This window comes from Lissotriton vulgaris, chromosome 6 (assembly GCF_964263255.1).
Source record: "Lissotriton vulgaris chromosome 6, aLisVul1.2, whole genome shotgun sequence".
NCBI classification, from domain to species: Eukaryota; Metazoa; Chordata; class Amphibia; order Caudata; family Salamandridae; genus Lissotriton; species Lissotriton vulgaris.
The window spans coordinates 1,924,092,967-1,924,106,491 of NC_141694.1; the positions used below are offsets into that span (position 1 = coordinate 1,924,092,967).

General features: G+C 43.3%; 1 protein-coding gene across 3 annotated transcripts in view; it reads right to left on the minus strand.

Annotated features, from left to right (window-relative positions):
* Positions 1-13,525, minus strand: part of LOC147709940 (NACHT, LRR and PYD domains-containing protein 12-like) — a 521,467-nt gene that overhangs the window by 129,491 nt on the left and 378,451 nt on the right. For all 3 annotated transcript variants that reach the window (XM_086928353.1, XM_086928352.1, XM_086928351.1), the window contains exon 8: positions 9,155-9,211. In XM_086928353.1, coding sequence (XP_086784479.1) covers positions 9,155-9,211 — 57 coding nt within the window. The remainder of the gene's footprint in view (positions 1-9,154; positions 9,212-13,525) is intronic.

Genomic DNA, 13,525 nt, shown 5'->3' on the forward strand with positions numbered 1-13,525 from the left:
AAAACTGATCAGGCAGGTAAGGGTTCCACGGTAATGTTGCAGGCCATAGGAGGACTTCTCTGCCCCATACAAGCTTGGTCCGATTTTCTAAGCATATGAGGTGCATTTTCCATATTTATTTTTCATCATCAAGATGGCTCGCAATTTAAAGCATCACAATTGTTAGCCATTCTAAGAAAGTCACTGACGAATATTGGTGAAGATCCCAAAAGATTTGGTACACATTCTTTTCGCATTGGGGCAGCCTCAGAAGCGGCCAGGTGGGGTTTCTCCGTTGAGAACATTAAAAGGGCGATGGTCTTCCGATTGCTTTTTACGTTACATTAGACAACTGGAACATATTATTTAAACTCTGGGTGTTAATTGTTTTTTCTTTTCAGGTGTTGACATTTCTCGCAAGTATGGCTCATTGGCCATTCATTCATCAAGTGGGCAGCCACACAGGCGGACAAGCGACATTTTGGCAGGAACTTGGGTTTTTCGTCAGATGCCGTTGTCTTTTCTTGGTGGGGCAAAAGTGGGATCAAATGGGGCCAGTTGGTACCATTGATAAGCCGTACTTACTTTTAATACACCTGGGGGAAAATGACTTGGTCCAATTGGTTTGGGTTTGCTGATTGACATGAAAACTGACCTTGATATTTTATTGAAGACATGGCCCAACTGTCGGATCATTTTGACAGCTTTACTGCCCAGGAGAGTATGGAGAGGGGCGAACAGTTACACGGCTGTGGAACGGGCACGGAGAAAAGTAAACCGGGATTTGCAAAGTTTTTGTTTTATAAATCGTATTTATTGGTTGGAGCATGATGATATTAACAGAGCAGATTTTCAGTTTTTTTAGGCATGATGGGGTGCACCACTCTTTAATTGGAAATTAGATTTATCTGCTAAGCATACGGGAAATGATTGCTGGAATTTTAAGAATAAATCCTTGGTGTTCAATTGGTGCTGTTTTAGCGACAGTATATTAGCACACGTTTTGGTTTTCAGCCAACTGTTTTTACAATTCACCTTTTCTGCGTCTCCATCCCTATTTCCGTTTCTGCCTTGTTTTTTTACCCACCCATCCTCCTCCTCCCCCCCACTTTTTCCGTTCAAAAATGTAAAGACGTTTTAAACTGTTCTTTGCATTAGTAGCTAAGTATGTTTCTATTTCAGATTTTATTGGGTGATCGTTTTTTCTATATGTCCTTATTAGGATAGAGCTGTTTACTGTTTGGCGACAGTATAGGATCAAAAATGTTTTTCATGCTTATGCCTTGTTTTGGGCGGGAATAAAGAATTATCCTGTTTGGAGACAGAGGTTTTTTAGATACAGTTTGTTCTATTACAGCAATTGACCTACGGGAGCGGGGACAGGAAAAACAGCTGTGATAGGGTTTTTCCTGGTGGCAGATTTGGAGGAAATCATGACAGGCAGGAAGGGTTGGGGGCATTAGCAATAGGTTCGGACAGAGGGAAGAAGGGGAGAGAAGTTGGAGTCAAGAGGTAGCCAGGAGAGGGAAAAAGGCTCGGGGAGGAGGTTTAGGCCGAACAAGGTGGGAAAATAGTTGACAGGAGGATATTGGATTAGGGGAGGGGGTTGTTAGATTGGGAAATGTTGATGCTATGACATGTTATATTATTATATTGTGTAATGCCTACCTGTCCAATAAAAGCGGCCTTTTACCCCGAAATGGTGTGGGGTGTGGTTATTGCCCGATGTGACGTCTTTACCCGTAGAGAATTATGCACATGAAGAACATGTGAAGAAAACTTAATTGCACACAAAGCTTGATTTACCAGCGTAAATTCTCTTCAGAGAAGACTTAATTTACACAAACTTTAGCAGTCAGGTTAGACTCGGTAGAAGGTGTTCAGCACTGGACACACACTGCTTCTGGTCCTTTCTGGACTTCCGGAGTGATATTTATCGCGCCAAGCCAGCCAAAAGGCAGCGGAGGTAGGTGAGCCCTTTAACACCACCACCGTCTCGCCTGGATTGTGGGGACCCTCAATGCTCCGTCCTCACCCATCCTGCCTAACATGCACACCAGTCTGGTCTGTAAGAACATTCACAACGAGGAGCTGTTGGTCCAGAGTCACGCTAGCGATGGCCGGGATGTGGCTAATGGGAGGGGGAGAGGGTCCACAGATCAGTTCAGGAAGGACTCTCTGGTGTTAACAAGTGGGGCAAACAGAAACCAGATCTCTACACTTAGGCTGTAGTTCACTTTCAAGCACAACAAAGGGTGTTGCACGAGGCTCGGAAAATGTGGCCTTTCCATGTAAAAATAAAAATACATCTGAGTACACCTGGAGGGCTTGCCGGTTGCACTCCTATCATTATTTGGCAATCCCAAAAGTTTGGTTAATCTACTCTAAAAGTAGTGGTGTAGAATCAGTGTGTCCGTTGCAAATCAAACTGCAGCTTTCTAAGAAAGTAACCCACAAACCATCCACATTGTGTCCAATCCTGGGAGTCCTACCATAGAAACTGGCTTCAGGTTCTGCCAGCTTACACTCAAAGTTAACACACACTGCAAGTATCAGGGCTGTGACCTGGAAAAACGCATCTATGCAAATGAGTTTGCGAATGTCTTAACGCAAATAGACAAAAACTATTAGCGCTAGCACTAAGGTGGGATTCCTACATTAATTCTAGCACTAACGTTGCACTGGTGACTTTAATAAATGCACAGGATAGTGTGCACGCGAGCACCTGATACATTTCAGACAGCTAACAAAGCAAAGCTTTTCTAAATTGTATATTGTTCACAAAGTTCTACACCTCCACACTTGGTGGGGGAGCAAAGCCTTGTGCCCTTGTTAATGAGATCTCGCTGCTTCTAAAGCATGTACTACCTCTGTTATAGCATGAGGGTTACAGCATGGGCTGCAGCCAGCACAGCTTGGAAGCACAGCCGCAGCTCAAGGCGCTGTGCACAGTTGTTAATATCGAGCCTATGGTTCCGTTCTGCGCAGGTGGAGGGCATGTTCATGATTTTGCCGAAGTGGTTTTCTACATTCCACCGCATATTGCGGGCTGACCGACTTGTCCACGCAGGGGACCCTCATGAGAGGGCGGCCCCCTTAGGGCCTCAAGATGGCACGCCTTTGGATCATTTGTAAGATAACCCACCTTGTTGGCATTTGGTATGCTAATAAACCTGCAGCAACTTTTTCCCCATCAACAAATTTTCTTGGCTGTTTATTTATGGGATATGTATGTTCCCGGGGGGCTGGAGTGTGGGCCGATATGGGCACTATGACTCACGGCCTCTCCTTTTGTTGAGGTAGCCACATACATTGCTTGTGAAACAGGAAGAGGATGGTGGTGAAGAGAAAAGAGGCACATACAATGCTCACACCCTCCAGGCGTCTGAGGGAGGTACTGTTGCAAAGATGTCCTTTAATGCCACAGATGTAACATTTCATGCCAACACTCTTACCACATTGGCATTTTCACTGTTGGAATATTTCTTGGGATTCTCAATGCTGGGACATTTTTAGGTTCCCCATTCTTGCCACCCTCTTTTTTGATTTTGTGAACAGTACTCTCTACCTTTAGGGCATCTTTACGCTTTTCTTCCCTCATCTCATGCACCCACATGCTGGTATTTTCCATGCCCTCGACAAAAGTCACAACCTCCTTCAAATCAGGATTCTTTGTTAGAAGTTTCTCTTGCACCTTAACATTGTTGGTACATCTAACTATTTGATCCCTGACCAAAGAATAAACCAGTTGTTTAAATTCACAGGTACATGCTAAGGTTTTCAAAGATGACTATCAATTTTTTCCTGCTTCCCTTGCATCCTAATAAAATAATTGTGGCTCTTGAGCAAAATATTATTCTGTGAGTCAAAATTATTTTCAAGCATCATTACCAACATGTCATACACATTATCTGGCTCCCCTTCCCGTGACCAATGGTAATCTCATCCAAGCTCTCATATACATTTCTACTGTCAACCCCTAAATTGTGTAGTAATATAGATTGTTTTCTCATAGCAGAGAATTTCTCCCCACCAATTGCCAGTAGATGTGAATCAAATAACTGCTCCCACCTTTTTCAAGGCAAAATAGGCTCCCTCTTGGCAGTAAAAAATTGCTGTGGATGAGAAATATTTTAAACTGCCATGATTGACTAACCACATTTGAAATCACAATAAGTGATGGTTTTCACTTATCTGTCTAAATGGGAAAAAGCTGGTAAGTTTAAGCACTGTCTTTTTTTTCTTAACTGCTGCTACCTTACAGCCAACATGCAATATTTGCCGAACACCAATGCTGTCAATATTGTTGCTGTCGCCTTAACGCACAGCAACTGCTGCTATTCTACAGTAAAGCAAATGTTCCTTGCTTGGAAATCACAGCGGAAATTGTCATTTCATACCGCCCACAAAGTTTCCAAGTTATTGTTCTGCAGTCTATAACTATAATGTTTCTTTCACAGACATTTCTATGTAAATCAACTGCTCAATATATGTACACGTATGCTGCTGCTCCCCGTACTGCAAATCCTTCAAACTCCCGCATATGCTACATATGTCGCTCTCTGCACCATAATTCAATCACATGACGTTACGCGTGTGTCCGCAAATTAAGTAATTGCCAGGTTGCGCATGTGTCGGTGAATCTACAGCACACACAGCCAAGGAACACATCAGCACACACCCACCATTAACAAATAACAAGCATTGGCATAGCCAATAGGTCTTGCCTTGGGAGCTTATAAGTGTTTAGCCATGCAACAGTTGTTGTTGCACCAAGGATATTGTGCTGCATAACTAAATACTTATAAGGTCCCAAAATCGAGACCTATTGGCTATGCCAATGCTTGTTGGACTTGTTGCAGGGATCCTAGTTTTGCTCCTACTGCTACAATATGGCAAGCCAAATCACCAGCGCCACTCCAAGCACCATAGAGAGAGCTCTATTGGAGATGAAGTGTCGTGAGCGCATCGTTCAAATTTGAGGTTTACCTTGTCTATGAGAATTAAATACCACATTGTTTCTGTCATTCAGACCAATCTGGCAAGATTGCATCTAACCTGTTCTACGCAGCCTGCTTGGCGGTGAAAAATGTGTGTTAAACATCTGTCTAACACTCCCATGAGTCATGCCTACGGATATCAATACTCTGCTGGAGCCTGAAACGGCCCATGCTATGTGTTGTCCCCAGGGGCTACCAATCCTGATGATGGCATTCATTAAGATCTCACAGACACAAAATGCTGATGCTGAGGTACGAGAGGAAACAACAGGTGCGCAGGTAACATCCGATATGAACATTGCTGATGCGACCAATGCTGAAGGAGATGCTTCACATCTATGTGCGGTTAATCTTTTAAACAAGGTATTCCAACTTTCACCTACAATGGTAGAAGACTTTTTGTCAACAGACATAGAAGATTTCATGTTTTCTCCCAGCCCTAACACTGACTTTTGATTTTGGCACACAGTGTTATGAATTTGACCTTCATTTTTTCAAGGCACTAACTTTGGAACTCTTTTTTCTATGATTATTCTTTTTTCCAAATTTGTATTTTTCATTTTTTGGCACAAGTAATCTGCTGATAGTAAAACTATTCAGAGAGGACAAGAATTCTTTGAATACTTCCAGAGACAATATATGAGCTTGTCCACAACCAAATGATTATGTATTCTGAAATAAAATGGTTTCAGCCTCTTTTCTTCTGTATTTACGAGCCATTTCATAAATGTAAATTTTCGTGATTCATTCAATTTGCATTTCAAATGTCAACATATGCTTAGAATGAAACATTGCTTTAATATGTACAGCACCAAGGCATTTTTTATGCTTACAACCAGTTCTAATGCATTTTACAATGTATTTTGGACATATGTCTAGCCCTTCGTGTGTAGATATATTTTAGATATGTTTAGGATTTAGTAACGTTGTATATACCAAAGTGGAGTGGGTGTTGTGTATCGATTTAGATTCCGTATGAATTTCCCATTTCATGCCCTTATATAGATATAATTCACATTGCCCTTGTATAGGCATAGAAATCCAGCCCTTATTTAGGCATTGTCCATGCCAACCAAATAGAGGCATGGCCACCTACATCCGTTCCTCTATGTCACAACGAGTTCTTGGAAAACTAGACTCTTAAGCCTTTAGGACTTCCCCTTACTTGAATATTGATTTCCACAAGAACTCATTTATTATGCATGAACATCTATTCCTTAGGGGTTCATTCATGACATTCATATGCCCGACTTTACATCAATACTGGCATTCCTAAACACCTTCAAGGTATAAATATACCTTCACTTACTATGGCAAAGCATGGTGCGGTTTGGCTACATACTTGCATGACGCGGCTCACCACAGCAAGTACCGAAGGAAGCTAACTCCCCAACTGACCAGACGCTGTCATCCTCCTCGCCGATCAACCAGCTCCAGTCTTTCTGACTCCCCTTGTGGGGTGTTAGAGATCGTGTCTGGGGCAAAGATACCAACCTCTCTCATTCTAAGGTATGGAGCTGATTAGAAACATTTGGCAACTCTTTGAATAACTAAACCAGACTAAAACAGCACCTACTTCTTCCCTCGTACTAGACTTAGGTTAGGTACACTGGGGTAGGATTATTTAGACACACCAGATGAGTATTTTAGCCTATGTTATTTATGTATGTATGTTAATAAATATATGTCATAGCTACAAGACATGCTATTAAGGTTTTATTTCATCTTACTGCTAACGCTGTACATTTTATACTTTGCATTCTGTCTTACGATTTTAGCAGTTCCTACCTCTTGCCTGAGAAATAAGACTGTTTAATAAACCCTTTTTATTGAAACGCCCGTCTCTCTCTTTCTGTGCAAACTCTGTAGAAACGAAGCATGCACGACTGACTGAGTGAAACGGTTATCTATTGTTTCCACGACTCTAAGATTGTTCCGACTCTAAAGAGAACCAAAGTTGTCATGTTCATGCGGTTGTCAGAAACTCATCCCTTCTTGTTTATTCGAGAAAGTTTCTAGTGACCTCTGAGTTTGATGGCCCACACAAGCAATTAAGTTTAATGTACTCAATAGAGACATACTGACCTCAGTCCTATGCCTCAACTATAGTGTATATTATTCCAATGAGCAGAGCCTATTAGGGAGATAGGAACGACACTACAACCTTTGGTGATTAATATTTGATTAGGGAGGATGAATCCACACCCGGGAATACCTCTCTACCCTTCCAGCTTAGTGGAAGGGCTCTTCTACCTTAGCCTAGCATAATATAGATACTGCAACGGACAGCTGTAAGGTATGCTGAAAATGTCCAAGTTTCAAGTCCCTGGAACACAAACCTTTTCATATAAAAATACTCCACAAGCTTTATAAAATACAGCACGAACTTAACTTGCACACGCACTTCACTAGTTCTCTTGGGAATCAACACCCTTCTCTCAACATGACTGAACTACTAGGAATCGGGTACTCCGATGACATGGCATCAGCAATGTTAGCGCCACCATCTCTTTTGTCAGATAAAAATATCACCCAATGCTTAAACCAATCCCAAAGCTGGGATGAACTTAAGGAACTGAAAAGGAATCAAATGAAGATCCTGTTGCATGGAGCAATTATGACGGAATATTTATGGGGAAATGCAGCCCACAGGCCTACTAGTCACGAATGAACCTAGAATCTTCCTAGAAGACCCTGAGGAATGGTCGCATATCACGTGGCGATGCAAGCGAGATTAAATTATTTTAATTATCAATACTGCGATGATATAAAATATATCTTAATTCACCTCAGATGAGGGAGACTACATCACACAGTACCCTCAGGAACTGTAGGAGGCATTCTAAGGAGTAAAGAAGACAGGGGCCTAATATATGCTTAGGTTTACATAGTCAGCATAAAACCATGGTGAGATCCTGGCAAATGTAAGCATGCAAAATGACTAATATGGGTATACAAGATCAGCTTGCTCAACAAAGTGGGAGGAGAGTCCCAACTGAGCACATTAGTTGGAATAGCCTGACAGTTCTATACTAGGAGCAGGTGCATTTTACTAGCTAGGCCCTTCTGAGCATGTGCAGGGCTCTGGAAGAGGGAAACAGCACATGGCGAGCACATGGCTAACTAAAATGGCTGCCAAGTACAAAATGGCTTTCAGCTCATGCTAACAGATCCCTGCAATCTTTAACACCCATAGCACATCTACAAAAAACAAAATCCACAATCACTGCTGAAGCATTAGAGAGAAATTGGATCACGAAAAATGGGAGAGACTTCATAAACACAGAAAAACTGAGAACACCCTTGTTCTACTCAATCCCCAAGATACACAAGGGCAGAACCCCACCACCAGGCAGACCCATTGTCTCCGGTATCGGATGTATTTTGGAACCTCTCTCAAAATACATGGACTGGTTCTTACGATCCCTCATCACTAATATCAGGTCATATGTAAGGGACACAAAGCATCTGCTCAATATCCTAGCAGAGTATGACTACGATCCCCTTAAAGAAACTATGATATGTCTGGATGCGGAGGCCCTTAACACCAGTATTCCAGAAGAGGAAATCTTACATGTAATTGAAAATATACTGCGTGCACAAGATTGACACTGGGAAGCCCCTGTAGAGTGGATCATGGAACTCCTGCGTATGGCCCTTACGGAAAACATCTTCAGGCTTGAAGACCAACTCTACCTACAAGTACATGGGACTTCCTTGGGCAGTACTTTTGCCTTTAGTATTGCATTCCTGTACATGAGCCAGCTGGAGGAGGAACACATTTGGTCAAATAACCCGTATGCAGGCAGAATCCGCAGCTGGTTAAGAAGAATAGATGATATTATTATCATATGGCATGGAGATCAAGACAACACAGCATATTTCTGGAATTGAATCAATGGCCTCAATCATTTCTTACCTTTCATGATGTCAACAAACAACAGGAGATTGTCATTTCTGGATGTCAACATCATATCCAGCAATGGGAAAATGGAGAGGACGCTATATACGAAACCAACAGACCCGAATAGCCCACTACACTTTAACAGTGCTCACCCTCGAGGGAAAACCTCCCAATCGGACAGTACCTGAGAATACACAGAAACTGTTCGGACATTGGGAATTACAACAAGGAGGCTGATAAATTCACTGTGAAATTACGGGAGAAATCCTACCTTAAGAAGGTGATCAAGCAGGCACGAAAAAGGTCTCGAAACACACCACGGGCAGCCCTGTTAGAAACAAACACAAAGAGAGAAAATGAAGCACTAATATGTGTCACCACTTACAATTCATCTTCTAATGCCATAAAGAAAATCATTAATAACAAATGGCATATACTCATTTCAATAGAAATCCGGTGGTCAGAAAAAGAGATGTAATTACTGATTAACCAGCCCCCACAAAAAGTGTGAGACCATCCAACATTTCATTTGTGTGATCTACCAACACTATGGGAAAGTAGCTATAGGATTTCCATCAACTGCCCTTCGTGGCCAGTGTCATCATCTGGAACTCCTGCTTTCCTACCACAACACCTCACAGTCAAAGAAGGTGCCTGTGTAGATCGGATGACATGTTAGTCATTAACAATTCCTCAAGAAAGGAAAGTCTTGGAAAACAGAAGCCAAGTTGGCCAAAAGTGTAGACAAAATGAACCTACGATCCTATGCTAGAGCAGTTAATGAAAAGTGCAGGTGCAGTGCAAAAAAGTGAAAAATTAAAAAAGGATATGGAAGCAGACAAACACTTTTATTCTGGTATTACTTCCAAACCTGTTAAAATGGTGCAGGAGCGGCTTGTACCAAATACGCCGCTGGTCTAATTGGTCTACTAGTTTCAGCCAAGGAGGGGCTTATTGCCCTGGCTTTCTTCAAAACCCAATCTTAATTAAGCTACTGCATTGATGAATAAACATTTCCGTGCAACGTGTATGTTATCTAATTAATATTAATACCTCCATACAGGCAGGGTGATCTTCACCCCTGTCCTGTGCGAGGTATTGGCCTCACCTCACCTGGTCAACACTCAGGTTTCAGAGACCCCGCCCTCTCCGTCGGTGCCTCGGACCTCACCTGAATTTGTCCGTTCTAGGTGTAAGAATAGACTCCCTCTCTGAAGAAACGAGGTAACGTCAGGTTGATGTTTTTATATGAATTGGCTGGGATAAGCACAGTTATAATGTTTTACGTGCCCTTCCTTTCGTATTCTTGGCTCACACCCGCATTTTTACACGTACTACGGGTATCGCACCACACAGTATCTGGCCAAATATGTGATTTTCATATCCAGAACTTAAACAAGATCGATGAAAATGAAATTATGAAACAATAAAGTTGTCTATACAAATTGAAAATTCAACTGCATGCCATTAACCATGATTACCCAGTGATAGGGACTTCATCCCCCATAAGGTAACCCATTTTCTGTAGTCCCGTCTGGGACACACAGAAATGATGTCATACAGTTGCGCCGGGGGTGGGACTCCACATCCCAGAAAGCAAGGAGATGTATGGAAGAGATTGCTTTATGGGCCGTGTCCGCCGCAGATGGAGACCCGGGAACCATGTAGGTGTGACGGAGGGTCAGAACCTTTGAGGAAGTAAGTGGGTCTTCCTTTGATTGCGAAGGGGCCTTAGTAGGACAACATACACCTCAAGGCTACCCCCACTAACCGCAGTCCCTTGAGACTCACAAAACCATCGGGAATAGGGTAAGACGTTCGGCACGTAAGAATAATCATGAGTGAAAAGAGGATCATGTACCTGCCCTGACGTGTGAATGTGAGTTTGGAGTAACAGTGAAAGTACTACCATGGAGTTTTTAACAGTTTAGTGTTTAGGGACTTGCATATATAGATGCGATTAAACATCGCGCGCTGCTAAATGCGACTATAGGGGACAACACGATCCCAAGAAAGCTCATTTGATCACAGATCACAACAAATTAATGGAGCAAGAGCACATTACCCACCCAGTAGGCTGGAACTACATGGGTGAATGGTGTGCAGGAAAAACAGACAAATATGATTATTCTCATTATTTTCTCCTACAGGCGGACATAAAGCACTACAGAACTGGATGGGACATAAGTATACCTACCACCTTTTTCACGAGAGTGCAGCTTTCTGCGCCCCCAATTGTGAACAAGAGAGGGAAGCACCTTTACTGAAGACCCAGGGAGGGAACCGGATTTTGCCCTGAAGAAAGCCCAGGACCCATGTGGGGCACCTAATAAAGCTGAAAAATGTTGGCATGGCATTATGGTCATAGGACCATTACCTCCTGATGAGGCCCCCCTTTTTACTTCTTTTTAATATCCCCTGCAACTCCATTATTAAAGGGATACCTGGAGACAGAGGAGGATTTTTAATCTTTAGACCCCCTGGCCTGTCTCTCTTAAGTGCGCCCTGAAATATGGTCAAGCCCAGGGTGAACCCAATGATGAAGTATGACACTAATAGAGTGTGTGAGGGTTATTTAACAAAAAGGAATGGCTTCCTTTCCCGCGTTCGAGCGGTTGACACAACGAGAGTTTAGTGCAGAGCTTTCCTTACCCTGGATGGGATACCTTTGGTGATTAATAGGTGACTCAACAACACCATGACACGTCGCCTTGGAGAGAGGCAGAGATTGACCAAATGGGGGACCTTTTCATGGCAGCTGCACTAATCCCCTTTCATGAGATTATGGACACTTACTGCATTGTGTCAGGTCATTTCCTGATGTATCACACCGTACAGCATTCGATCACTACACTATACCACCACTGCATTCAATCCTGTCACACAGAAGCACAGAGAAAACTATTGTGGCCCTTTATGTTGAGTTGCAATATTCCCACTGAGAGTCGGATGACAAGGCTAAAGACCGATGGATGGTGGACCTCGAGACGCAATTAACAGACAGTCTATGGACCCAGGCATTACAACATGAAAAGGAGGTGTTAACATGATCTATGCTTCTGTTACTTGAAATGTAATTATTTGTATCTGGAACACCTCACACCGAAACGCATCAAGTGCATGCTTCCTACGGGATGCTCTGCATGGGCCAGATGTAGAGCACACAAGCTAGGTTTTTTACCACAATGTCTGGGAGTGCCCAGTGATGCAGCGGCCTGGGGGGAAGTCACAGAATTACTGCCACTTCGGTGGAGCATTTGGTCCTGCCCTTGCTGAAATCATGCCAACTCGGTCTTAGACCCAAGACTGAGGGAGATAAGTACTTTCATAGATTCCTTGATCTAGCCATCATACTCTTCAAACGGCAAATCACAATGTCCTAGAAGGCTCATGCAGCCCCTGATGCACACTGTTGACTCTCCACATTTCTGAAATGGGCAAGAGCTGAGCTCGATGTCCTCGCAGTGGCACGTACACATGGATGGGGGAATACTGGAGCTGGGTGCTGGGATACTTACATCAGAAACTTAGAGGCAAAAAAGGATGCATATCCACCCTGAACCCTATCCTAGGTCCTACTGTCCCGTCCTACAATTCATACGATGAGCCATCCCAGCTCATGAGATAGCGGGACCAAGCCCCTCTGTGGACTCCACAGATAGTTTAGGTAATATAGCAACACCAACATTGTTCCTTACAACTATGGGGTGTGGGTCTTGCTGGTGATCCTGATGGGCACCCCAGAATTAGAGTCCTGACCCGGAGCGACCACTCACACTGGCCTGCAGGCTCTTCCTATATGTCCATGTGCGAGTTAGCCTGTACTGGCATGCACACATTCCTGGGTGCCCTTTCCAATCATGTTATTCCCGCCTGGACTACTATTGCCACAATACACCATACTGCGACCCAATTCTGTGCAAAGTCCTTCTTCATTAATAATCCACATTTGTAAAGCGCAAACACACACCCGTGAGGGTCTCTAGGCGCTGGGGGCCGTCAGGAAGATTAAGCAAGCTATTGCCCAGAGTCACATGGTGCTGGACTAATCTGCCGTCGGCACTGGGGATCGAACCGTGATCCCCAGATTCCAGCGTCAGTCGCCCTGGCCGCGGCGCCACACCTCTCCCTTCATTATGACATGCTGCCACACCAGAGGTTGGGGATGCGACATGTCTAGCCGATTGTGACTCCACTGTTCACATTTGTTATTCTGTTTGATGTGATATTGTTTGTGAGTGGCACATCGGATTGGTCACTATTATGTTTTTTGTTTCTTTTTCTATTTTTACTAAAACCAGTAAAGCCATTTGTAAAATTAAAGTTATGTTCTCAGTGGGTCCCCGAAGTCCCACAATGTCGCCACTGTGGGGAACAGTCCTGAATGAGTCAATAACTAAAGTCTTGTTTCCATTTTTTAGGTGTAAGTGTTGGACCTTTCATCCATCACACTGCAATTCCACACTTTGCCAGAAGCAGAGCCACGGCTACAAATCCTCAAGCCCAATAGTGCGAACAATGGGAGTAACGGTGCACAGACTTATCTTGTATAGCGCAGTCATCGCTCAACTCCCAAAACTTATCAATGCATGGACATGTCCTGCCCAAATGAATACAACTTGCCAATCTGCCTACTTCAATT